The sequence below is a fragment of the Populus alba genome, chromosome 5 (genome assembly GCF_005239225.2).
Source record: "Populus alba chromosome 5, ASM523922v2, whole genome shotgun sequence".
Taxonomy (NCBI): domain Eukaryota; kingdom Viridiplantae; phylum Streptophyta; class Magnoliopsida; order Malpighiales; family Salicaceae; genus Populus; species Populus alba.
Genome location: NC_133288.1, coordinates 1817359 through 1842786, shown reverse-complemented (window position 1 = coordinate 1842786; position 25428 = coordinate 1817359). Strand labels below are relative to the sequence as shown.

Genomic DNA, 25428 nt, shown 5'->3' with positions numbered 1-25428 from the left:
CCGAGCCAATTTTTGTTTTTATTTTGCTTTATATTGTCGCCAGATTTTTTTTTTTTGAAAAAAATAAAATTAATTTTATTTCCATTATGAATTGAATACATGACCTCAATATCTCTCGTATGTTAACCACTGAACTACGATCCAATATCAATAACAAAACAATTAAAGAATATATAATATAATATCTTAAAAGGTTTCTTTGGTTGAGTTTGTTGTGTATGCCTTTTGATTGGTTTTGAGATTAGGTTGGCTTGATTATAATTTTTAAATATGAATCTAAAATAATTTGTATAATTTTCTTATAAAATTATTTTGATTAAATTTATTTAATAAATACAATAATTTTATTTTCAATAGTATAAGTGCTATACTTATGAAAGTTGATCATGAAAAAAAAAAAATGGACCTTCAATGAACATACTTATAGAATAAAAACGAGTATAAAAAATATAAATTTGACTATGATATAAATAAAATTAGATATAAAAATTGCGAAGCTCTATAAAATGTGGACCTTCATAATTTATTTTTTTTGAGAATATTATATCATTTAAAGTTATTTATTATCATAAAAAAATATGTATATCTTTTCCCATGCCCAAAGAACGGAACGCTAAAAAGATTTATCTTCCATATGCCCAATAAACTAAGCCCAGAATAAAAAAAGAAAAAGAAAAACAGTAACCTCAAGCCCATAGCTACTTGTCTTCGGCGACAAGTAGAAAAAAAACTAAAATACTCTCTCTCAACACCCGGCCTTTCCTCCTCAGTGGTCTCCTGATTTCGTTTCTTTTTAGCTTGAATCGTTAAATCTCAAGCACCATGGCAACCCCAATGGCGGAGGATTCGAGCTTCGAAGATGACCAGCTTGCCTCCATGACTACTGAAGATATCATAAGAGGTTCTCGTCTTGTCGATAACGAGATTCGCATTCTCAAGGTCTGATATTTCTCTCTCTATTTGTCTCTCTGTGAAGATAATGACAATAACAATAATAATGTTTGATTTGATTGTTTTCTTCTTTGGTTTTAGGATTGTTGTCTGTTTAGGGTTCTGGTTTTAATTTTGTTAGTAAGAAAAGGATTGGTTTTGTTGATGTGGTGGATTTTAATGGTGATTGTACTAAAAATAAGTGAAAACCCAGGATTTTTTTCTGTGTGATGAGCTGCTATTTGTGGAAATTTGTGGGGTTTTGGTAGCTTCTGAATTTTTCTGAACTGGGTTTAATTATGGTTCTGTGTTTGTTTGTGATTTTGATTTAAGGCTGTGTACTGGGATTGATTGGCTTATTGTTTATGGAAGTAATAGTGTTGTTAGTGATTGTTTTTGTGTGTGTAAAGTGTGGGAAAGTAATGGGTTCTTGTTTGAATTGGGTGTTTTAGAATTGTAATGATTTGTTCGAGTTATGAGGTTTAGGATTTTTTTTTGGTGGGCGGTGTTTCACGGGTGTGTGATTGTGGGGATTGTAGGAAGAGGTGCAGAGAACAAATCTGGAGCTGGATTCGTATAAGGAGAAGATAAAGGAGAATCAAGAGAAGATTAAACTCAACAAGCAGCTGCCTTACCTAGTTGGCAACATTGTCGAGGTAAATGTTTGCTGATTTTTTATTTATTTATTTTAATGCCTAGATGTTAGATAATGACTGAGTGTTCAGTATGTTTGAAGACTGTCACTTAAGCTGAATTATTCTTGTGTGGACACAACCTGAGTAGCTGTTTTGGTATCTTGCCTCTGTAATACAAAATTTCTATTTGAATTAGCCGCCTTTTTTTTCTGCAAATCAAATGGTCAAAGACCTGAACTTTGCTGTGAATATTGCTCAGACGTCGGTGCATTCTTCTATTTTACTGTCGCGGAAAAAATGTGATGAGAAAGCTCTTGACTTGCTATTCTAACTATTTCATGCATTTATCTCGTGCCCAGAAAGAGATCTTTTTCTCCAACTTTCAGTGGTTTAATTGAATGCTAATTAAGCTGGCTGTTTTTAAATGAAGTTCTTGCAATGTTGATGCTAACTCCATGTTTTGGTGGTCTGTGCATTTGTAGATTTTGGAAATGAACCCAGAAGATGAGGCTGAAGAAGATGGAGCAAACATTGACCTTGACTCTCAAAGGAAGGGTAAATGTGTGGTGCTGAAAACATCAACTCGTCAGGTGAGTCATCTTACTCTACTAGTAGAGTATAAACAAGGGAGCAATGGTGGAACTGTGATGTTATTAAATTAAAATTTGATGCAGCTTGGTCTTTTATTTTCCTTACAATCAGTTGAGATCATCTCTTTTTAGAGCAGAGCAGTTCATATATCTTCATAGCCTTGATGTTCTTACTTTCAATCTGGAAATCTGTTTGAATTTATCATTTTGAGTTAGCAGAAGTTTAGACATTATACATCAGCTTGACCACACTTATCAAGACCTATAAATTTATTACCTGAACTGCAGACTATTTTTCTTCCTGTGGTTGGGCTTGTTGATCCTGACAAGTTGAAGCCTGGTGACTTGGTTGGAGTCAACAAAGATAGCTACTTGATCTTGGATACTCTACCATCGGAGTATGATTCACGAGTGAAGGCCATGGAGGTTGATGAAAAACCGACAGAAGACTACAATGATATTGGAGGCTTGGAGAAGCAGGTGATTTTGACTCTAAAGCATGATTTATACGACCAGTTCTTCTACTATCTCAGTTAGATGATAATACCTGCTCTGATTTTGTTACTTTTGCAACAGATCCAAGAATTAGTTGAGGCTATTGTACTGCCTATGACTCACAAAGAGCGATTTCAGAAGTTGGGTATTCGTCCTCCCAAAGGTATCCTCTTATATGGACCTCCTGGAACTGGGAAAACATTGATGGCCCGTGCTTGTGCTGCACAAACAAATGCCACTTTCCTAAAGTTGGCAGGCCCACAACTTGTTCAGGTATAGCAACTTTTTTTAAAGTACATTCTTCCCTCAAATTCTGTTTTTACCTTTTGTTTCCAAATTTGAGAAGAAAGATTAGTTACATGATGCAATGCCTCTAAACTTGTTTTAAGTTTTTAATGAAATAGTCTCTTATAGGATTAATTGAGCTTTTATCATTTTCAGATGTTCATTGGAGATGGTGCCAAACTTGTCCGTGATGCCTTCCAGCTTGCAAAAGAGAAATCTCCCTGCATCATTTTTATAGATGAGATCGATGCTATTGGCACAAAGCGGTTTGACAGGTATATCCCATTTTTACATCTTAGGCAATCAACTTGTTTTCACACTAGCTTTCAAAGTCAGAGTGCTGCTCTTGCTGCTTGGTTTTATCATTGATGATTTTAAATATCCCATTACCATGTGCAGTGAGGTTAGTGGAGACAGGGAAGTGCAGAGGACCATGTTAGAATTGCTTAATCAGCTTGATGGCTTTAGCAGCGATGACAGCATTAAGGTTTGTTAGTACTTTTTTTTCTCTTCAACAAATGCACTCTTTGATATTTCTTGTTGGGGTGAATATCTTGGCTTCTGTGAACTATGAAGTCTTGATCATTGCTCAGGCATCTCCTGTGTTTAAATATAATTACTCCCGCTAAATTTCATCTAACATGTTTGTGGAATAATAATTCACTAGTTCTTGTTATAATTTTCAGGTGATTGCTGCAACAAATCGCGCTGATATCCTGGACCCAGCCCTCATGCGATCAGGTCGATTGGATCGCAAAATTGAATTTCCACATCCAACTGAAGAAGCAAGAGCTCGAATCTTGCAGGTTTGCTGTGACAGAATTACTTGGATGTCCCTTTTCACTTGTATTTCACGTGAAAACAATAGTCTTAATTGTATTTTTTCCCCCTCTGATGTTGTAGATCCACTCAAGGAAGATGAATGTCCATCCTGATGTGAACTTTGAAGAGCTTGCTCGTTCCACGGATGATTTCAATGGGGCACAGCTAAAGGCAGTTTGTGTTGAAGCTGGGATGCTAGCACTTCGCCGGGATGCAACTGAGGTACTCTCACACGCATATCCTGTTTCATTGTCTAATCTAAGAACAATTTTTTTGGCAAGTGAAAGCCTGACTTGTCAACATAATAATCAAAAACTGAACTCTTCAGCATCCTTCTTGTCCAACGATAGTATTGGCTACAGATTGAATCTGGTTTCTCAATAGTCAAAAAACTAGAGGACATGATGCAGGACCCCTTTGGGGGCTGTTCTGGGCTGTGAACAGTTCTTGAACAGTGTTTTGGGAGATTTTAGGCTGAATCTTTGATAGGTAATTGTTGTAGGGTTGATTAGGTATATGCATGAACAAATCTGGAAATTACATAAATACCCTTGTCTACAAAAAGACTTTTCACTTGTTTTCTGCATCAGGAGAGAGTTGAACTCTCTTTTTTCCCCCCCCCTAAGTTCGTGAGATATTTGTTGCTTTGCTGGTTGCAAGCTACTAAGTGCTTACTAAATTCTTGTATTGGTTGGATTTGGAAACAGGTGAATCATGAGGATTTTAATGAAGGTATCATCCAAGTGCAAGCGAAGAAAAAAGCCAGCCTTAACTATTATGCATAAACTAGCTATAAAGCCACGTCGTGCAACCCTTTTCCCTACTTTTTTTTTTTTTTTTTTTGTAATTTCAAAAGATGAATTTTTTATGTTAGTTTTTTTTTTTTTTTGCCTTGTGATGTGTTGTAGTGAAGAGTAAGAGCATGATCAATTTTGATGATGTTCATTAAATGCACTTCTGTTATGAGAAAATTGACATATTAATATCTACATCAGGATTTAGATGAGTATGATTGATGAAGTGATTGGAACATCTTATTCCAATTTATGCTTATATATATATGGTTTATCATCTAATCATTTTTAAGTCTTTGGGGTCAAAAATCGGTTTAAAAGAATAAAAAGAACCCGTTAATTAAGTTATCTTGTTTTGCTCATCATTCAGATAGCTTGATTTTAAACTTTCAATTTTTTTTTCATTAATTGTTCTTTAAAAAATAAAAAAAGGGAGGAAAATTACTTTAGACACGATTTCACCTTCTCTTCAGTAAAAGAGTACTTTCTGAAATCATGGATGGAAAATTTGATAAGAGTGTCTTTACCTTCTTGGTCGACGCGAGCTAGGGGACAAGGATGATGATGTTGACCTAGTTGGAGAGTATAGGATGCCACCACACTTGAGAAAGAAATTGCTGGACAAGTCGAAGCAGACGGGATTTTTGATGTTGTGGTTCTGGCTGTTGTATCTCAGACTCCTAACCGGAGAAAGATTCAAGGGGAAATAGCAGATGTGATAGGTTTCAAATTAGATGCAGAGACTGGCAGTGGAAGACCAGATTTCCTATACAAGCGGCTGAGACGAGAGAACGAAGTACTAGTAATTTTGGATGACATTCGGGAGAGACTTTAACTAGATGATAAGACATCAAGATATCCAGATGTATTATCCCGGTGAATGGGTACAAAAAAAAAAAAAAAAAAAAATCTTGCTTGAAGATTTGTTTAAGAAGATGGTAGGTGATGTTGTCAAATATCCTGATCTGAAGTTTGTTGCTGTAGAAGTAGCCAAAAGATGTGTGCTGGTTTGCCCATTTTGCTTGGTACCATTGCGAGGGCATTAGAAGATGGGGATTCGTCAGAGTGGAAGGATGCTTTGGAAAAGCTGAAGAGGTTTGACAAGGATGAAACGGATGGCCATGTTTATTCAGCTCTAGAGTTGAGCTACAAATCTTTGAAAGGAGATGGAAGCAGTATTCTTACTTTGTGGACAACTTGAACCTTGCAGCATTGCAATCCTCGACGTATTGAAATATACTGTTGGCCTTGGTTACGAACCAGTACTTTGGAAGAAGCAGGAAATAGACTACATAAATTGGTCAACGACCTCAGAGCCTCTTGTTTGTTGCTAGAAGGTGACGCAGATGGAAGAGTCAGAATGCTTGATGTTGCTCTCACTTCTGCTACCTCTGTCGCTTCCAGGGATCATCATGTACTCGCAGCAGCATTTGGCACTGTATTAAAGAACGACCGGCAGAGACATGCTTGAACAGTGCACTCCTATCTCTTTGTCGCGTTGCAAAATTCATGGACTTCCTGCAGTATTCAAGTGTCCAAGAGAAGAGTTGTTTATGCTGTGTACTGAAGCCCCCTTGCTTGAACAATGTGTCTGTGCATTTGTGATTTGGGAGAGATAGCAATAATTTGAGAGTTAAGTACTTTATACATACACATTACAGATTCTAAGATTCTTCCCAGAGACTTGTTCTCTGAAAAATTGGAAAGACTTCGATTTTAATTTGGAGTGCCCATTTAGCAACACGGTGCACTGCAAAAACACCACAAAGTGAAGTTTTTGATATTTTTATTGTGGTGCACCACCGTTACCAGACAGTAACCAAGTTTGAAACTTCAAGCACAATGAAACTGAAGCTCAGTCCATGCGACTGCTGCTGAAGATCTACGTTTACATGGACTAAAGGGTTGTTTGTTGCCTATGAATTAGATGGGCAAGGTTTTAGTGTTTTGAGATCTTACATTTTAATCCTAAAATCTTGAAAAAAATTAATTATAACCTATGATTTTACATGTTTTGCACCCATTTTAAATTAATTGTAACCCCATTCTCTTTAGGTTCATATTTTGTTTTTTCGATTGTAAAGGTATGTTTTCTTTTCGAAGTGTTTCAACAAGCTATTTCGAGATTGTATTGTTCATATCATATTTGAATTATTATTATTATTATATATATAATTCAAAATATTAATTGAGTAAATATAATTTCAATTTCAAATTTAAAGATAAACTAACTTGAAATCATGCAATTCAAATTTCAAACACAAGTAAAAAGAGGGAGTTGAAATGATATGACCTAATCAACCTGAAAGGTCCAAAAACAACTTGGATGACTGGTAAAAATAAAGTTTGACTAAAAAACAATTCAAGACAACATCTTTTAAAAAAAAAATAAAATTGAGACAACAACAAATTGAATCAAACTAGGTCAACCTTTCAAATTTACGACTCGGGTCATAAGACCTTAATAACCCCAAATAAAACAAATCAAAACAAACTATGATTCGAAATTGCCAATAAACTTATTGTTGAATGATAAAATCAATCTAAAAAAGCAACACAGTAAAACGACATTTCTTAACAAAGTTACAAATTTGAACAAAGTTATGAAAATACCATCGGCATGCTTCCAAGGCCTTAACTTGTGAATTTTGATTGCCCTAAAATTTTAACCTCATATATAATGATATGTAAGGAGACCCCACTTAAAATTTTAGTACGATACAATGATCAAATTAAGAGATATAGTTGATACTATAAAACTCAATAATACATTTTTTCAGAAAAAAAAAAAAAAAAAACCTATTTGACCATAACAGATGCCGCCATGAAATGGAAACGTCCCATTCCATTGTGGGTTTTTTAAGTTAAACTAGGAGGCCAGGTAGGTTTGGTAAACTATTTGACAAACCGGTCTATACCTCAACCATATTTGGCGAGCATGCACACCCTGGCACAACCATGCAAGAAACCACCGAAAACTTGGTGTTTCTACACAAATTTCCCTTTCATCTTTCGACTATAATATATCTGGATTGGATATGAATCCAATAAAGAGGTGTTTTTGGTCATGTTTCTAGAAAGATTAGCAGAAAACCACCATAAACTGTAAGATAGAGCTGGCTAATGTTCTGTACTCTCCGCTTTCCGTGTAAGAAGCCTCACATTTTTCTCCTGAAAGACAGAAATATCAGGACTTTGCGGGCAGAAAAATAGTATAAATACACAGCTACTTCCCTTGGTTTTTCATTAACAAATTAAGGACACGTAGTAAATCTCCTGAGTTAATTATGGCTACCAGCAACGTTGTTTGTGCTTTAGTTCTTTCCTCTCTGTTCCATTTTCTTCTGGTTCCTGTATTAAGTCGTGATGTTCATGCTCTTGAAAAATGCGGGTTTAAAGCAATCTATCAGCTTGGGGATTCTATAGCTGACACTGGCAATTTGATTCGCGAAAATCCTCTTTCTCCATATGCTTCATTTCCTTATGGTTTGAAACTCTCGAAGCCAACGGGTAGATGCTCCAATGGGTTGTTGATGATTGATTACATCGGTAAGTTACGATATTCTTGATTTACTGTTTCTCTAAGCGGTAATGCTAGCTGCCGCGTTTCAAACTGTGTTTGACTTGAAAAGGCATCATCTTCTATGATTTTTATGCCTTGATCTACATAACAATGCTACACATCAAGAAAATCCGACACATCGTTGACGGGGCCTGTTGATTTTTATCTGTCAGATTTTCTCTATGTTTAGCATTACTCTCCGTGTGTCATTTACCTCGTGTTTGTTTCATTTTCCTGCTTCCATTCCCTTTCTCTTGTTTTCTTTTCTGAAACTTTCTTCTTCTTCAGCAACAACCAAGCCGCCTTAATCCGAAAACTTTCTTGTTAAAAAATATTACAGTGTCTATCAGAATTATTCTAGTTAAAGGCTGTCCATTTTCGTATGTTATTACGGTAAATTACATAATCTAAGGAAATTCAGGTTCTCAACTCTCTTTCTAACCTCATTTACAGTAGAAGTTGCTTGATTTGTTGACTTTTCTTTGAAACAATTGCAGCACGCTCGGCTAAACTTCCCTATCCTGGTGCCTACTTGAATTCGGCAAGAAAATTTTCCGGCGGCCGCGGTGGAGTGAATTTTGCAGTTGCTGGTTCAACTGCCTTGCCTGCAGAAGCTTTATCGTCAAAGAATATAGTGAACATTGTGACAAATGAATCTCTTAGCTCACAGCTTGAGTGGATGTTCTCCTATTTTAACACGACATGCTCTGAAGGTAACCGGCGTGTTTCATATGATGTTTCAATAGTTAAATCCTTTTCCAACCATCATGCCTGACGGTTATTGCGTCACAGATTGTGCTCAAGAAATTAAATCATCTCTCTTCATGGTTGGGGAGATTGGAGGCAATGACTATAACTATGCTTTCTTGTTTAACAAAACCACTGAAGAACTAAACGCGTTGGTTCCTGAGGTTGTGGGAGCTATAAAGGATGCTGTTGCGGTATGTTAGTTTTCGGTTTGTTCCTTCTGAATTTCTAGCTATACTGTTTTTGTTTATGAACGTTCTTCGACGTGATCTTGCAGAAAGCCATTGGTCACGGTGCTAGACGAGTGGTTGTCCCCGGAAACTTCCCGATAGGTTGCTTCCCGCTCTATCTTAGCCAATCGCAGCCCAATGATGCTGCTGCTTACGACGAGTTCCACTGCCTCAAGGGGTTGAACTCTTTCGCAAGTTATCACAATGAGCTTCTCAAGCAAACCGTTGAGGGATTGAAAACAAATTACCCCGATGTGATCATAGTTTACGGTGACTATTACGAAGCATTCATGTCGATCTATCAGAACGCTCAGTCTCTTGGTGAGTTTCTTTCCAAGATCCTTGTGAATGGTAGAGAAACTATACGGGGCCCAGCACAAAATTAATGCTTACAGCATCGTCTCCTTCTTTTTCTAAACAGGTTTTGATACGAAGTCGGTGCAAAAAGCTTGCTGCGGGACTGGTGGTCATCATAATTTTAGCCTTTGGAGAATGTGTGGAGCTCCTGACGTTCCGGTTTGTCCGAACCCTGATCAGCACATCAGCTGGGATGGAGTTCATTTGACACAAAAGGCTTATCAACACATGGCAGAATGGCTTATCAACGATATCTTTCCAAAGCTTCAATGCAGTGCTTGATGTGAAAGTTCTGTTCTCGCCAAGACATGGACTTGATAACATGAAGCTCTTAATTTTGTCTACAATTAAGCTTGTAAAAAATATTGCTGTCTTTGAATGAAAAAAGGGACCCCACAAGGTTGTTCGTCACTCTACTTGTTCATTTTTCAAATCCTAAATTTTTTTCACTGCCTCTTGATGCTTGCATTCAAACCCCCCACGGAGAAGGATGGTGAAGAACGAAAAAACATCCACACCACATCATATGATATATTCAAGCATTTCATGTGTTAATCAACAAGAAAAAAGTAGGAAGATCCAAGGTTAGAGAACAAGCAAGAAGATCCAATGATTAAGTCGGTAATCAGATCCGATGGTCAAGAGAAAAGGGGGAGATCCAACGGTAAGGAAAAACAAAATAAGAAGAAGAAGAAGTGGGTTGGCACATAACCGAAGAACGAGAGTTAAAAGAGAAAATAAAATAAGAGATTGAGATGATTAGGGGGTGTTCGCGGTCCGGTTTTAACCCAAAAATTCAACCGAACCGAAAAATAACATTCCTTATTAATATAACCCGAGCCGAACCGGTTTTGTTCTGTTCGGGTCGGTTTTTTAGCATAAAAACCAGAAAAACCGGACTGATCTTCATCACTGAGCTACTGAGATTTTCTCGCATGAATTTCATTGTAATTCTATAGAAGCATCGTTCTCAAGGTGAGAAAATTTCATTGATGGCTACTGAATCCCCGACTCTGCTCAATCCAACATATACAATACTCCTCGGTCCCTTCAGGTTTGAGCATTAAACAATGGCGCAGTACGGATCTATCTCGCTCTGTATTCTTCTCGCATGAATTTCATTGTAATTCTATAGAAGCATTGTTCTCACTGGTGATGAGAACCATTCTTGAATAATGGTTCCCTCGCATCTGGATTGTGAAACTGGAAGGGGAAGGCTGGGAAGGGGAGGCTTGAGGGGGGTGGGGTGGCGGCTGGGAAGGGAAGGCTTGAGGGGGGAAAGTGAGTGATTTAGGGTTCTGGGAAGGGGAAGGCGTGGCGGCTGGGAAGGGAAGGCTTGAGTGGGGAAAGTGAGTGATTTAGGGTTCTGGAAAGGAAAGGGGAAGGGGAAAAGGGGAAGGCTGGAAAGGAAGGGGGGGGTTGGCGGCTGGAAAGTGGGATTTAGGGTTAGGGATGGTTCTTTTTATGCTTTTTTTTTTAAAACCGGTTCGGTTTAGTCCGGTTCAATCGGTTTAAGCTTTTTTTAAACCGGAACCGGACCGGACCGGGTGGTTTTTTTTTTTATTTTTTAATCGGTTTATTCGGTTTTTTCTATCGGTTTGGTTTTTTCGGTTTTTTTGAACACCCCTAAAGATGATGAAGACACATCAGAGAAGATATCTTTATAATTATTAGAAAAATTTTGACAAGATAAATATTTAGATATAAAAAAACATCGCATTTAAAACTACTGGTGAATTACACGTGCCAGACACAAAAAAAATAAAAAAAAATAGACATGTTTTGATCATGCATGTGAGACCTGCGGGTCCCAAGTTACACATGTGAGATTTATGTGTCTCAATAAATTGTGTTATTTTTATAAGCGAGTTTCCACTTCTGTTATTTTATATATATATAGAAAAAAAATATCACTGTTGCTATTTTTTCAAAACAAATACTCTTTGCAATTTGTTGATGTCCTCTATAGCAAGGTTGTCAATTCTGTTTCGGTTGATATTTTGTTTTTTCAATTGTAAAAGTAAGTTTTCGTTTCGAAGTGTTTCAACATGCTATTTCAAGATTGTATTGTTCATATCATATTTGAAGAATTATTATTATTATTATTATTAATTATTATTATTATTATTATATATAATTCAAAATATTAATTTAGTAAATATAATTTCAATTCAAATTTAAAGATAAAACTAACTTGAAATCATGCAATTCAAATTTCAAACACAAGTAAAAAGAGGGAGTTGAAATGATATGACCTAATCAACCTGAAAGGTCCAAAAACAACTTGGATGACTGGTAAAAATAAAGTTTGACTAAAAAACAATTCAAGACAAACATCTTTTTTAAAAAAAAAAAAAAATTGAGACAACAACAAATTGAATCAAACTAGGTCAACCTTTTCAAATTTACGACTCGGGTCATAAGACCTTAATAACCCCAAATAAAGCAAATCAAAACAAACTATGATTCGAAATTGCCAATAAACTTATTGTTGAATGATAAAATCAATCTAAAAAAACAACACAGTAAAAACGACATTTCTTAACAAAGTTACAAAATTTGAACAAAGTTATGAAAATAACCATCGGCATGCTTCCAAGGCCTTAACTTGTGAATTTTGATTGCCCTAAAATTTTAACCTCATATATAATGATATGTAAGGAGACCCCACTTAAAATTTTTAGTACGATACAATGATCAAATTAAGAGATATAGTTTGATACTATAAAACTCAATAATACATTTTTTCAGAAAAAAAAAAAAAAAAAAACCTATTTGACCATAACAGATGCCGCCATGAAATGGAAACGTCCCATTCCATTGTGGGTTTTTTTAAGTAAACTAGGAGGCCAGGTAGGTTTTGGTAAACTATTTGACAAACCGGTCTATACCTCAACCATATTTGGCGAGCATGCACACCCTGGCACAAACCATGCAAGAAACCACCGAAAAACTTGGTGTTTCTACACAAATTTCCCTTTCATCTTTCGACTATAATATATCTGGATTGGATATGAATCAATAAAGAGGTGTTTTTGGTCATGTTTTCTAGAAAGATTAGCAGAAAACCACCATAAACTGTAAGATAGAGCTGGCTAATGTTCTGTACTCTCCGCTTTTCCCGTGTAAGAAGCCTCACATTTTTCTCCTGAAAGACAGAAATATCAGGACTTTGCGGGCAGAAAAATAGTATAAATACACAGCTACTTCCCTTGGTTTTTCATAACAAATTAAGGACACGTAGTAAATCTCCTGAGTTAAATTATGGCTACCAGCAAACGTTGTTTGTGCTTTAGTTCTTTCCTCTCTGTTCCATTTTCTTCTGGTTCCTGTATTAAGTCGTGATGTTCATGCTCTTGAAAAATGCAAGGAGTTTAAAGCAATCTATCAGCTTGGGGATTCTATAGCTGACACTGGCAATTTGATTCGCGAAAATCCTCTTTCTCCATATGCTTCATTTCCTTATGGTTTGAAACTCTCGAAGCCAACGGGTAGATGCTCCAATGGGTTGTTGATGATTGATTACATCGGTAAGTTACGATATTCTTGATTTACTGTTTCTCTAAGCGGTAATGCTGCTGCCGCGTTTCAAAACTGTGTTTGACTTGAAAAGGCATCATTTTCTATGATTTTTATGCCTTGATCTACATAACAATGCTACACATCAAGAAATCCGACACATCGTTGACGGGGCCTGTTGATTTTTATCTGTCAGATTTTTCTCTATGTTTAGCATTACTCTCCGTGTTGTCTTTACCTCGTGTTTGTTTCATTTCCTGCTTCCATTCCCTTTCTCTTGTTTTCTTTTCTGAAACTTTCTTCTTCTTCAGCAACAACCAAGCCGCCTTAATCCGAAAACTTTCTTCTTAAAAAATATTACAGTGTCTATCAGAATTATTCTAGTTAAAGGCTGTCCATTTTCGTAATGTTATTACGGTAAATTACATAATCTAAGGAAATTCAGGTTCTCAACTCTCTTTCTAACCTCATTTACAGTAGACAGTTGCTTGATTTGTTGACTTTTCTTTGAACAATTGCAGCACGCTCGGCTAAACTTCCCTATCCTGGTGCCTACTTGAATTCGCAAGAAAAAATTTTCCGGCGGCCGCGGTGGAGTGAATTTTGCAGTTGCTGGTTCAACTGCCTTGCCTGCAGAAGCTTTATCGTCAAAGAATATAGTGAACATTGTGACAAATGAATCTCTTAGCTCACAGCTTGAGTGGATGTTCTCCCTATTTTTAACACGACATGCTCTGAAGGTAACCGGCGTGTTTCATATGATGTTTCAATAGTTAAATCCTTTTCCAACCATCATGCCTGACGGTTATTGCCTCACAGATTGTGCTCAAGAAATTAAATCATCTCTCTTCATGGTTGGGGAGATTGGAGGCAATGACATAACTATGCTTTCTTGTTTAACAAAACCACTGAAGAACTAAACGCGTTGGTTTCCTGAGGTTGTGGGAGCTATAAAGGATGCTGTTGCGGTATGTTAGTTTTTCGGTTTTGTTCCTTCTGAATTTCTAGCTATACTGTTTTGTTTATGAACGTTCTTCGAACGTGATCTTGCAGAAAGCCATTGGTCACGGTGCTAGACGAGTGGTTGTCCCGGAAACTTCCGATAGGTTGCTTCCCGCTCTATCTTAGCCAATCGCAGCCCAATGATGCTGCTGCTTACGACGAGTTCCACTGCCTCAAGGGTTGAACTCTTTCGCAAGTTATCACAATGAGCTTCTCAAGCAAACCGTTGAGGATTGAAAACAAATTACCCGATGTGATCATAGTTTACGGTGACTATTACGAAGCATTCATGTCGATCTATCAGAACGCTCAGTCTCTTGGTGAGTTTCTTTCCAAGATCCTTGTGAATGGTAGAGAAACTATACGGGGCCCGCACAAAATTAATGCTTACAGCATCGTCTCCTTCTTTTTCTAAACAGGTTTTGATACGAAGTCGGTGCAAAAAGCTTGCTGCGGGGACTGGTGGTCATCATAATTTTAGCCTTTGGAGAATGTGTGGAGCTCCTGACGTTCCGGTTTGTCCGAACCCTGATCAGCACATCAGCTGGGATGGAGTTCATTTTGACACAAAAGGCTTATCAACACATGGCAGAATGGCTTATCAACGATATCTTTCCAAAGCTTTCAATGCAGTGCTTGATGTGAAAGTTCTGTTCTCGCCAAGACATGGACTTGATAACATGAAGCTCTTAATTTTGTCTACAAATTAAGCTTGTAAAAATATTGCTGTCTTTGAATGAAAAAAGGGACCCCACAAGGTTGTTCGTCACTCTACTTGTTCATTTTTCGAATCCTAAATTTTTTTCACTGCCTCTTGATGCTTGCATTCAAACCCCCCACGGAGAAGGATGGTGAAGAACGAAAAAACATCCACACCACATCATATGATATATCAAGCATTTCATGTGTTAATCAACAAGAAAAAAGTAGGAAGATCCAAGGTTAGAGAACAAGCAAGAAGATCCAATGATTAAGTCGGTAATCAGATCCGAAATGGTCAAGAGAAAAGGGGGAGCATCCAACGGTAAGGAAAAACAAAATAAGAAGAAGAAGAAGTGGGTTGGCACATAACCGAAGAACGAGAGTTAAAAGAGAAAATAAAATAAGAGATTGAGATGATTAGGGGTGTTCGCGGTCCGGTTTTAACCCAAAAATTCAACCGAACCGAAAAATAACATTCCTTATTAATATAACCCGAGCCGAACCGGTTTTGTTCTGTTCGGGTCGGTTTTTTTAGCATAAAAAACCAGAAAAACCGGACTGATCTTCATCACTGAGCTACTGAGATTTTCTCGCATGAATTTCATTGTAAATTCTATAGAAGCATCGTTCTCAAGGTGAGAAAATTTCATTGATGGCTACTGAATCCCGAACTCTGCTCAATCCAAACATATACAATACTCCTCGGTCCCTTCAAGGTTTGAGCATTAAAACAATGGCGCAGTACGGATCTATCTCGCTCTGTATTCTTCTCGCATGAATTTCATTGTAATTCTATAGAAGCATTGTTCTCACTGGTGATGAGAACCATTTCTTGAATAATGGTTCCCTCGCATCTGGATTTGTGAAACTGGAAGGGAAGGCTAGGGAAGGGGAGGCTTGAGGGGGTGGGTGGCGGCTGGGAAGGGAAGGCTTTGAGGGGGGAAAGCGAGTGATTTAGGTTCTGGGAAGGGGAAGGCGTGGGCGGCTGGGAAGGGAAGGCTTGAGTGGGGAAAGCGAGTGATTTAGGGTTCTGGAAAGGAAAGGGGAAGGGGAAAAGGGGAAGGCTGGAAAGGGAGGGGGGGTTGGCGGCTGGAAAGTGGGATTTAGGGTTAGGGATGGTTCTTTTTATGCTTTTTTTTTTAAACCGGTTCGGTTTAGTCCGGTTCAATCGGTTTAAGCTTTTTTAAACGGAAACCGGACCGGACCGGGTGGTTTTTTTTTTATTTTTTAATCGGTTTATTCGGTTTTTTCTATCGGTTTGGTTTTTTCGGTTTTTTTGAACACCCCTAAACATGATGAAGACACATCAGACAAGATATCCTTATAATTATTAGAAAAATTTTGACAAGATAAATATTTAGATATAACAAAGCATCGCATTTAAAACTACTGGTGAATTACACGTGCCAGACACAAAAAAAATAAAAAAATAGACATGTTTTGATCATGCATGTGAGACCTGCGGGTCCCAAGTTACACATGTGAGATTTACGTGTCTCAATAAATTGTGTTATTTTTATAAGCGAGTTTCCACTTCTGTTATTTTATATATATATATAAAAAAATATCACTGTGCTATTTTTTCAAAACAAATACTCTTTGCAATTTTGTTGATGTCCTCTATAGCAAGGTTGTCAATTCTGTTTCGGTTGATATTTTTGTTTTTTCAATTGTAAAAGTAAGTTTTTGTTTCGAAAGTGTTTCAACATGCTATTTCAAGATTGTATTGTTCATATCATATTTGAAGAATTATTATTATTATTATTATTATTATTATTATTATTATTATATATAATTCAAAATATTAATTTAGTAAATATAATTTCAATTCAAATTTAAAGATAAACTAACTTGAAATCATGCAATTCAAATTTCAAACACAAGTAAAAAGAGGGAGTTGAAATGATATGACCTAATCAACCTGAAAGGTCCAAAAACAAACTTGGATGACTGGTAAAAAATAAAGTTTGACTAAAAAACAATTCAAGACAACATCTTTTTTAAAAAAAAAAAATTGAGACAACAACAAATTGAATCAAACTAGGTCAACCTTTCAAATTTACGAACTCGGGTCATAAGACCTTAATAACCCCAAATAAAGCAAATCAAAACCAAAACTATGATTCGAAATTGCCAATAAACTTATTTGTTGAATGATAAAATCAATCTAAAAAAACAACACAGTAAAACGACATTTCTTAACAAAGTTACAAATTTGAACAAAGTTATGAAAATACCATCGGCATGCTTCCCAAGGCCTTAACTTGTGAATTTTTGATTGCCCTAAAATTTTAACCTCATATATAATGATATGTAAGGAGACCCCACTTAAAATTTTTAGTACGATACAATGATCAAATTAAGAGATATAGTTGATACTATAAAACTCAATAATACATTTTTCAGAAAAAAAAAAAAAAAAAAAAACCTATTTGACCATAACAGATGCCGCCATGAAATGGAAACGTCCCATTCCATTGTGGGTTTTTTAAGTTAAACTAGGAGGCCAGGTAGGTTTGGTTTAAAACTATTTGACAAACCGGTCTTATACCTCAACCATATTTTGGCGAGCATGCACAACCCTGGCACAAACCATGCAAGAAACCACCGAAAACTTGGTGTTTCTACACAAATTTCCCTTTCATCTTTCGACTATAATATATCTGGATTGGATATGAATCCAATAAAGAGGTGTTTTTGGTCATGTTTCTAGAAAGATTAGCAGAAAACCACCATAAACTGTAAGATAGAGCTGGCTAATGTTCTGTACTCTCCGCTTTTCCGTGTAAGAAGCCTCACATTTTTCTCCTGAAAGACAGAAATATCAGGACTTTGCGGGCAGAAAAATAGTATAAATACACAGCTACTTCCCTTGGTTTTTCATTAACAAATTAAGGACACGTAGTAAATCTCCTGAGTTAATTATGGCTACCAGCAACGTTGTTTGTGCTTTAGTTCTTTCCTCTCTGTTCCATTTTCTTCTGGTTCCTGTATTAAGTCGTGATGTTCATGCTCTTGAAAAATGCGGGTTTAAAGCAATCTATTCAGCTTGGGATTCTATAGCTGACACTGGCAATTTGATTCGCGAAAATCCTCTTTCTCCATATGCTTCATTTCCTTATGGTTTGAAACTCTCGAAGCCAACGGGTAGATGCTCCAATGGGTTGTTGATGATTGATTACATCGGTAAGTTACGATATTCTTGATTTACTGTTTCTCTAAGCGGTAATGCTGCCGCGTTTCAAACTGTGTTTGACTTGAAAAGGCATCATTTTCTATGATTTTTATGCCTTGATCTACATAACAATGCTACACATCAAGAAAATCCGACACATCGTTGACGGGGCCTGTTTGATTTTTATCTGTCAGATTTTCTCTATGTTTAGCATTACTCTCCGTGTGTCCTTTACCTCGTGTTTGTTTCATTTTCCTGCTTCCATTCCCTTTCTCTTGTTTTCTTTTCTGAAACTTTCTTCTTCTTCAGCAACAACCAAGCCGCCTTAATCCGAAAACTTTCTTCTTAAAAAAATATTACAGTGTCTATCAGAATTTATTCTAGTTAAAGGCTGTCCATTTTCGTATGTTATTACGGTAATTTACATAATCTAAGGAAATTCAGGTTCTCAACTCTCTTTCTAACCTCATTTACAGTAGAAGTTGCTTGATTTGTTGACTTTTCTTTGAACAATTGCAGCACGCTCGGCTAAACTTCCCTATCCTGGTGCCTACTTGAATTCGGCAAGAAAATTTTCCGGCGGCCGCGGTGGAGTGAATTTTGCAGTTGCTGGTTCAACTGCCTTGCCTGCAGAAGCTTTATCGTCAAAGAATATAGTGAACATTGTGACAAATGAATCTCTTAGCTCACAGCTTGAGTGGATGTTCTCCTATTTTTAACACGACATGCTCTGAAGGTAACCGGCGTGTTTCATATGATGTTTCAATAGTTAAATCCTTTTCCAACCATCATGCCTGACGGTTATTGCCTCACAGATTGTGCTCAAGAAATTAAATCATCTCTCTTCATGGTTGGGGAGATTGGAGGCAATGACTATAACTATGCTTTCTTGTTTAACAAAACCACTGAAGAACTAAACGCGTTGGTTCCTGAGGTTGTGGGAGCTATAAAGGATGCTGTTTGCGGTATGTTAGTTTTCGGTTTGTTCCTTCTGAATTTCTAGCTATACTGTTTTTGTTTATGAACGTTCTTCGACGTGATCTTGCAGAAGCCATTGGTCACGGTGCTAGACGAGTGGTTGTCCCCGGAAACTTCCCGATAGGTTGCTTCCCGCTCTATCTTAGCCAATCGCAGCCCAATGATGCTGCTGCTTACGACGAGTTCCACTGCCTCAAGGGGTTGAACTCTTTCGCAAGTTATCACAATGAGCTTCTCAAGCAAACCGTTGAGGGATTGAAAACAAATTACCCCGATGTGATCATAGTTTACGGTGACTATTACGAAGCATTCATGTCGATCTATCAGAACGCTCAGTCTCTTGGTGAGTTTCTTTCCAAGATCCTTGTGAATGGTAGAGAAACTATACGGGGCCCAGCACAAAATTAATGCTTACAGCATCGTCTCCTTCTTTTTCTAAACAGGTTTTGATACGAAGTCGGTGCAAAAAGCTTGCTGCGGGACTGGTGGTCATCATAATTTTAGCCTTTGGAGAATGTGTGGAGCTCCTGACGTTCCGGTTTGTCCGAACCCTGATCAGCACATCAGCTGGGATGGAGTTCATTTGACACAAAAGGCTTATCAACACATGGCAGAATGGCTTATCAACGATATCTTTCCAAAGCTTCAATGCAGTGCTTGATGTGAAAGTTCTGTTCTCGCCAAGACATGGACTTGATAACATGAAGCTCTTAATTTTGTCTACAATTAAGCTTGTAAAAATATTGCTGTCTTTGAATGAAAAAAGGGACCCCACAAGGTTGTTCGTCACTCTACTTGTTCATTTTTCGAATCCTAAATTTTTTTCACTGCCTCTTGATGCTTGCATTCAAACCCCCCACGGAGAAGGATGGTGAAGAACGAAAAAACATCCACACCACATCATATGATATATCAAGCATTTCATGTGTTAATCAACAAGAAAAAAGTAGGAAGATCCAAGGTTAGAGAACAAGCAATAAGATCCAATGATTAAGTCGGTAATCAGATCCGATGGTCAAGAGAAAAGGGGGAGATCCAACGGTAAGCAAAAACAAAAGAAGAAGAAGAAGTGGGTTGGCACATAACCGAAGAATGACAGTTAAAAGAGAAAATAAAATAAGAGATTGAGATGATTAGGGGTGTTCGCGGTCCGGTTTTAACCCAAAAATTCAACCGAACCGAAAAATAACATTCCTTATTAATATAACCCAAGCCGAACCGGTTTTGTTTTGTTTTGTTCGGGTCGGTTTTTTAGTATAAAAACCAGAAAAACCGGACTGATCTTCATCACTGAGCTACTGAGATTTTCTCGCATGAATTTCATTGTAATTCTATGGAAGCATCGTTCTCAAGGTGAGAAAATTTCATTGATGGCTACTGAATCCTTGACTCTGCTCAATCCAACATATAAAATACTCCTCGGTCCCTTCAGGTTTGAGCATTAAACAATGGCGCGGTACAGACCTATCTCGCTCTTTATTCTTCTCGCATGAATTTCATTGTAATTCTATAGAAGCATTGTTCTCACTGATGATGAGAACCATTCTTGAATAATGGTTCCCTCGCATCTGGATTGTGAAACTGGAAGGGGAAGGCTGGGAAGGGGAGGCTTGAGGGGGGTGGGGTGGCGGCTGGGAAGGGAAGGCTTGAGGGGGGAAAGCGAGTGATTTAGGGTTCTGGGAAGGGGAAGGCGTGGCGGCTGGGAAGGGAAGGCTTGAGTGGGGAAAGCGAGTGATTTAGGGTTCTGGAAAGGAAAGGGGAAGGGGAAAAGGGGAAGGCTGGAAAGGAAGGGGGGGTTGGCGGCTGGAAAGTGGGATTTAGGGTTAGGGATGGTTCTTTTTATGCTTTTTTTTTAAAAACGGTTCGGTTTATTCCGGTTCAATCGGTTTAAGCTTTTTTAAACCGGAACCGGATCGGACCGGGTGGTTTTTTTTTTATTTTTTAATCGGTTTATTCGATTTTTTCTATCGGTTTGGTTTTTTCGGTTTTTTTGAACACCCCTAAAGATGATGAAGACACATCAGAGAAGATATCTTTATAATTATTAGAAAAATTTTGACAAGATAAATATTTAGATATAAAAAAACATCGCATTTAAAACTACTGGTGAATTACACGTGCCAGACACAAAAAAAAATAAAAAAATAGACATGTTTTGATCATGCATGTGAGACCTGCGGGTCCCAAGTTACACATGTGAGATTTATGTGTCTCAATAAATTGTGTTATTTTTATAAGCGAGTTTCCACTTCTGTTATTTTATATATATAAAAAAAAATATCACTGTGCTATTTTTGAAAACAAATACTCTTTGCAATTTGTTGATGTCCTCTATAGCAAGGTTGTCAATTCTGTTTCGGTTGATATTTTGTTTTTTCAATTGTAAAAGTAAGTTTTCGTTTCGAAGTGTTTCAACATGCTATTTCAAGATTGTATTGTTCATATCATATTTGAAGAATTATTATTATTATTATTATTATTATTATTATATATAATTCAAAATATTAATTTAGTAAATATAATTTCAATTCAAATTTAAAGATAAACTAACTTGAAATCATGCAATTCAAATTTCAAACACAAGTAAAAAGAGGGAGTTGAAATGATATGACCTAATCAACCTGAAAGGTCCAAAAACAACTTGGATGACTGGTAAAAATAAAGTTTGACTAAAAAACAATTCAAGACAACATCTTTTTAAAAAAAAAAAATTGAGACAACAACAAATTGAATCAAACTAGGTCAACCTTTCAAATTTACGACTCGGGTCATAAGACCTTAATAACCCCAAATAAAGCAAATCAAAACAAACTATGATTTGAAATTGCCAATAAACTTATTGTTGAATGATAAAATCAATCTAAAAAAACAACACAGCAAAACAACATTTCTTAACAAAGTTACAAATTTGAACAAAGTTATGAAAATACCATCGGCATTCTTCCAAGGCCTTAACTTGTGAATTTTGATTGCCCTAAAATTTTAACCTCATATATAATGATATGTAAGGAGACCCCACTTAAAATTTTAGTACGATACAATGATCAAATTAAGAGATATAGTTGATACTATAAAACTCGATAATACATTTTTTTAGAAAAAAAAAAAAAAAAAAAAACCTATTTGACCATAACAGATGCCGCCATGAAATGGAAACGTCCCATTCCATTGTGGGTTTTTTAAGTTAAACTAGGAGGCCAGGTAGGTTTGGTAAACTATTTGACAAACCGGTCTATACCTCAACCATATTTGGCGAGCATGCACACCCTGGCACAACCATGCAAGAAACCACCGAAAACTTGGTGTTTCTACACAAATTTCCCTTTCATCTTTCGACTATAATATATCTGGATTGGATATGAATCCAATAAAGAGGTGTTTTTGGTCATGTTTCTAGAAAGATTAGCAGAAAACCACCATAAACTGTAAGATAGAGCTGGCTAATGTTCTGTACTCTCCGCTTTCCGTGTAAGAAGCCTCACATTTTTCTCCTGAAAGACAGAAATATCAGGACTTTGCGGGCAGAAAAATAGTATAAATACACAGCTACTTCCCTTGGTTTTTCATTAACAAATTAAGGACACGTAGTAAATCTCCTGAGTTAATTATGGCTACCAGCAACGTTGTTTGTGCTTTAGTTCTTTCCTCTCTGTTCCATTTTCTTCTGGTTCCTGTATTAAGTCGTGATGTTCATGCTCTTGAAAAATGCGGGTTTAAAGCAATCTATCAGCTTGGGGATTCTATAGCTGACACTGGCAATTTGATTCGCGAAAATCCTCTTTCTCCATATGCTTCATTTCCTTATGGTTTGAAACTCTCGAAGCCAACGGGTAGATGCTCCAATGGGTTGTTGATGATTGATTACATCGGTAAGTTACGATATTCTTGATTTACTGTTTCTCTAAGCGGTAATGCTGCCGCGTTTCAAACTGTGTTTGACTTGAAAAGGCATCATTTTCTATGATTTTTATGCCTTGATCTACATAACAATGCTACACATCAAGAAAATCCGACACATCGTTGACGGGGCCTGTTGATTTTTATCTGTCAGATTTTCTCTATGTTTAGCATTACTCTCCGTGTGTCCTTTACCTCGTGTTTGTTTCATTTTCCTGCTTCCATTCCCTTTCTCTTGTTTTCTTTTCTGAAACTTTCTTCTTCTTCAGCAACAACCAAGCCGCCTTAATCCGAAAACTTTCTTCTTAAAAAATATTACAGTGTCTATCAGAATTATTCTAGTTAAAGGCTGTCCATTTTCGTATGTTATTACGGTAATTTACATAATCTAAGGAAATTCAGGTTCTCAACTCTCTTTCTAACCTCATTTACAGTAGAAGTTGCTTGATTTGTTGACTTTTCTTTGAACAATTGCAGCACGCTCGGCTAAACTTCCCTATCCTGGTGCCTACTTGAATTCGGCAAGAAAATTTTCCGGCGGCCGCGGTGGAGTGAATTTTGCAGTTGCTGGTTCAACTGCCTTGCCTGCAGAAGCTTTATCGTCAAAGAATATAGTGAACATTGTGACAAATGAATCTCTTAGCTCACAGCTTGAGTGGATGTTCTCCTATTTTAACACGACATGCTCTGAAGGTAACCGGCGTGTTTCATATGATGTTTCAATAGTTAAATCCTTTTCCAACCATCATGCCTGACGGTTATTGCCTCACAGATTGTGCTCAAGAAATTAAATCATCTCTCTTCATGGTTGGGGAGATTGGAGGCAATGACTATAACTATGCTTTCTTGTTTAACAAAACCACTGAAGAACTAAACGCGTTGGTTCCTGAGGTTGTGGGAGCTATAAAGGATGCTGTTGCGGTATGTTAGTTTTCGGTTTGTTCCTTCTGAATTTCTAGCTATACTGTTTTTGTTTATGAACGTTCTTCGACGTGATCTTGCAGAAAGCCATTGGTCACGGTGCTAGACGAGTGGTTGTCCCCGGAAACTTCCCGATAGGTTGCTTCCCGCTCTATCTTAGCCAATCGCAGCCCAATGATGCTGCTGCTTACGACGAGTTCCACTGCCTCAAGGGGTTGAACTCTTTCGCAAGTTATCACAATGAGCTTCTCAAGCAAACCGTTGAGGGATTGAAAACAAATTACCCCGATGTGATCATAGTTTACGGTGACTATTACGAAGCATTCATGTCGATCTATCAGAACGCTCAGTCTCTTGGTGAGTTTCTTTCCAAGATCCTTGTGAATGGTAGAGAAACTATACGGGGCCCAGCACAAAATTAATGCTTACAGCATCGTCTCCTTCTTTTTCTAAACAGGTTTTGATACGAAGTCGATGCAAAAAGCTTGCTGCGGGACTGGTGGTCATCATAATTTTAGCCTTTGGAGAATGTGTGGAGCTCCTGACGTTCCGGTTTGTCCGAACCCTGATCAGCACATCAGCTGGGATGGAGTTCATTTGACACAAAAGGCTTATCAACACATGGCAGAATGGCTTATCAACGATATCTTTCCAAAGCTTCAATGCAGTGCTTGATGTGAAAGTTCTGTTCTCACCAAGACATGGACTTGATAACATGAAGCTCTTAATTTTGTCTACAATTAAGCTTGTAAAAATATTGCTGTCTTTGAATGAAAAAGGGACCCCACAAGGTTGTTCGTCACTCTACTTGTTCATTTTTCAAATCCTAAACTTTTTTTCACTGCCTCTTGATGCTTGCATTCAAACCCCCTACGGAGAAGGATATTGGTGAAGAATGAAAAAACATCCACACCACATCATATGATATATCAAGCATTTCATGTGTTAATCAACAAGAAAAAAGTAGGAAGATCCAAGGTTAGAGAACAAGCAATAAGATCCAATGATTAAGTTGGTAATCAGATCCAATGGTCAAGAGAAAAGGGGGAGATCCAACGGTAAGCAAAAACAAAAGAAGAAGAAGAAGTGGGTTGGCACATAACCGAAGAATGACAGTTAAAAGAGAAAATAAAATAAGAGATTGAGATGATTAGGGGTGTTCACGGTCCGGTTTTAACCCAAAAATTCAACCGGACCGGAAAATAACATTCCTTATTAATATAACCCAAGCCGAACCGGTTTTGTTTTGTTTTGTTCGGGTCGGTTTTTTAGTATAAAAACCAGAAAAACCGGACTGATCTTCATCACTGAGCTACTGAGATTTTCTCGCATGAATTTCATTGTAATTCTATGGAAGCATCGTTCTCAAGGTGAGAAAATTTCATTGATGGCTACTGAATCCTTGACTCTGCTCAGTCCAACATATAAAATACTCCTTGGTCCCTTCATGTTTGAGCATTAAACAATGGCGCGGTACAGACCTATCTCGCTCTTTATTCTTCTCGCATGAATTTCATTGTAGTTCTATAGAAGCATTGTTCTCACCGGTGATGAGAACCATTCTTGAATAATGGTTCCCTCGCATCTGGATTGTGAAACCGGAAGGGGAAGGCTGGGAAGGGGAGGCTTGAGGGGGGTGGGGTGGCGGCTGGGAAGGGAAGGCTTGAGGGGGGAAAGTGAGTGATTTAGGGTTCTGGAAAGGGAAGGGGAAGGGGGGGTTGGTGGCTGGAAAGTGGGATTTAGGGTTAGGGATGGTTCTTTTTATACTTTTTTTTTTAAACCGGTTC

At 37.4% G+C, this 25428-nt stretch overlaps 2 protein-coding genes and 1 pseudogene across 2 annotated transcripts; all 3 read left to right on the top strand.

The window, feature by feature from the left end:
• Positions 1 to 671: 671 nt before the first annotated feature.
• Positions 672 to 4777, top strand: LOC118047727 (26S proteasome regulatory subunit 6A homolog). Its single transcript, XM_035057094.2, has 10 exons — positions 672 to 939; positions 1470 to 1586; positions 2048 to 2155; positions 2444 to 2635; positions 2732 to 2923; positions 3092 to 3210; positions 3335 to 3422; positions 3622 to 3741; positions 3839 to 3979; positions 4465 to 4777. The coding sequence occupies exons 1-10, from the start codon at positions 823 to 825 to the stop codon at positions 4540 to 4542; spliced, it is 1272 nt and encodes a 423-aa protein (XP_034912985.1). The 5' UTR covers positions 672 to 822; the 3' UTR covers positions 4543 to 4777.
• Positions 4778 to 17594: 12817 nt separating this feature from the next.
• LOC140955591 (GDSL esterase/lipase At5g03980-like) lies at positions 17595 to 19484 on the top strand (annotated as a pseudogene).
• Positions 19485 to 22430: 2946 nt separating this feature from the next.
• Positions 22431 to 24316, top strand: LOC118047625 (GDSL esterase/lipase At5g03980). Its single transcript, XM_035056966.1, has 5 exons — positions 22431 to 22692; positions 23198 to 23413; positions 23493 to 23641; positions 23725 to 23998; positions 24099 to 24316. Exons 1-5 carry the CDS (start codon positions 22431 to 22433, stop codon positions 24314 to 24316), a joined length of 1119 nt encoding a protein of 372 aa, XP_034912857.1.
• The last annotated feature ends 1112 nt before the right edge of the window (positions 24317 to 25428 follow it).

Excerpts from the sequence above, each read along its gene's own strand:
- LOC118047625 (XM_035056966.1), top strand. The coding sequence starts at position 22,431 with ATGGCTACCAGCAACGTTGTTTGTGCTTTAGTTCTTTCCTCTCTGTTC. Across the intron at positions 23,414-23,492 it reads TAACACGACATGCTCTGAAG|ATTGTGCTCAAGAAATTAAA; the intron begins GTAACCGGCGTG and ends ATTGCCTCACAG. Across the intron at positions 23,642-23,724 it reads CTATAAAGGATGCTGTTGCG|AAAGCCATTGGTCACGGTGC; the intron begins GTATGTTAGTTT and ends GTGATCTTGCAG.
- LOC118047727 (XM_035057094.2), top strand. The coding sequence starts at position 823 with ATGGCAACCCCAATGGCGGAGGATTCGAGCTTCGAAGATGACCAGCTT. Across the intron at positions 1,587-2,047 it reads TAGTTGGCAACATTGTCGAG|ATTTTGGAAATGAACCCAGA; the intron begins GTAAATGTTTGC and ends GTGCATTTGTAG. Across the intron at positions 3,980-4,464 it reads TTCGCCGGGATGCAACTGAG|GTGAATCATGAGGATTTTAA; the intron begins GTACTCTCACAC and ends ATTTGGAAACAG.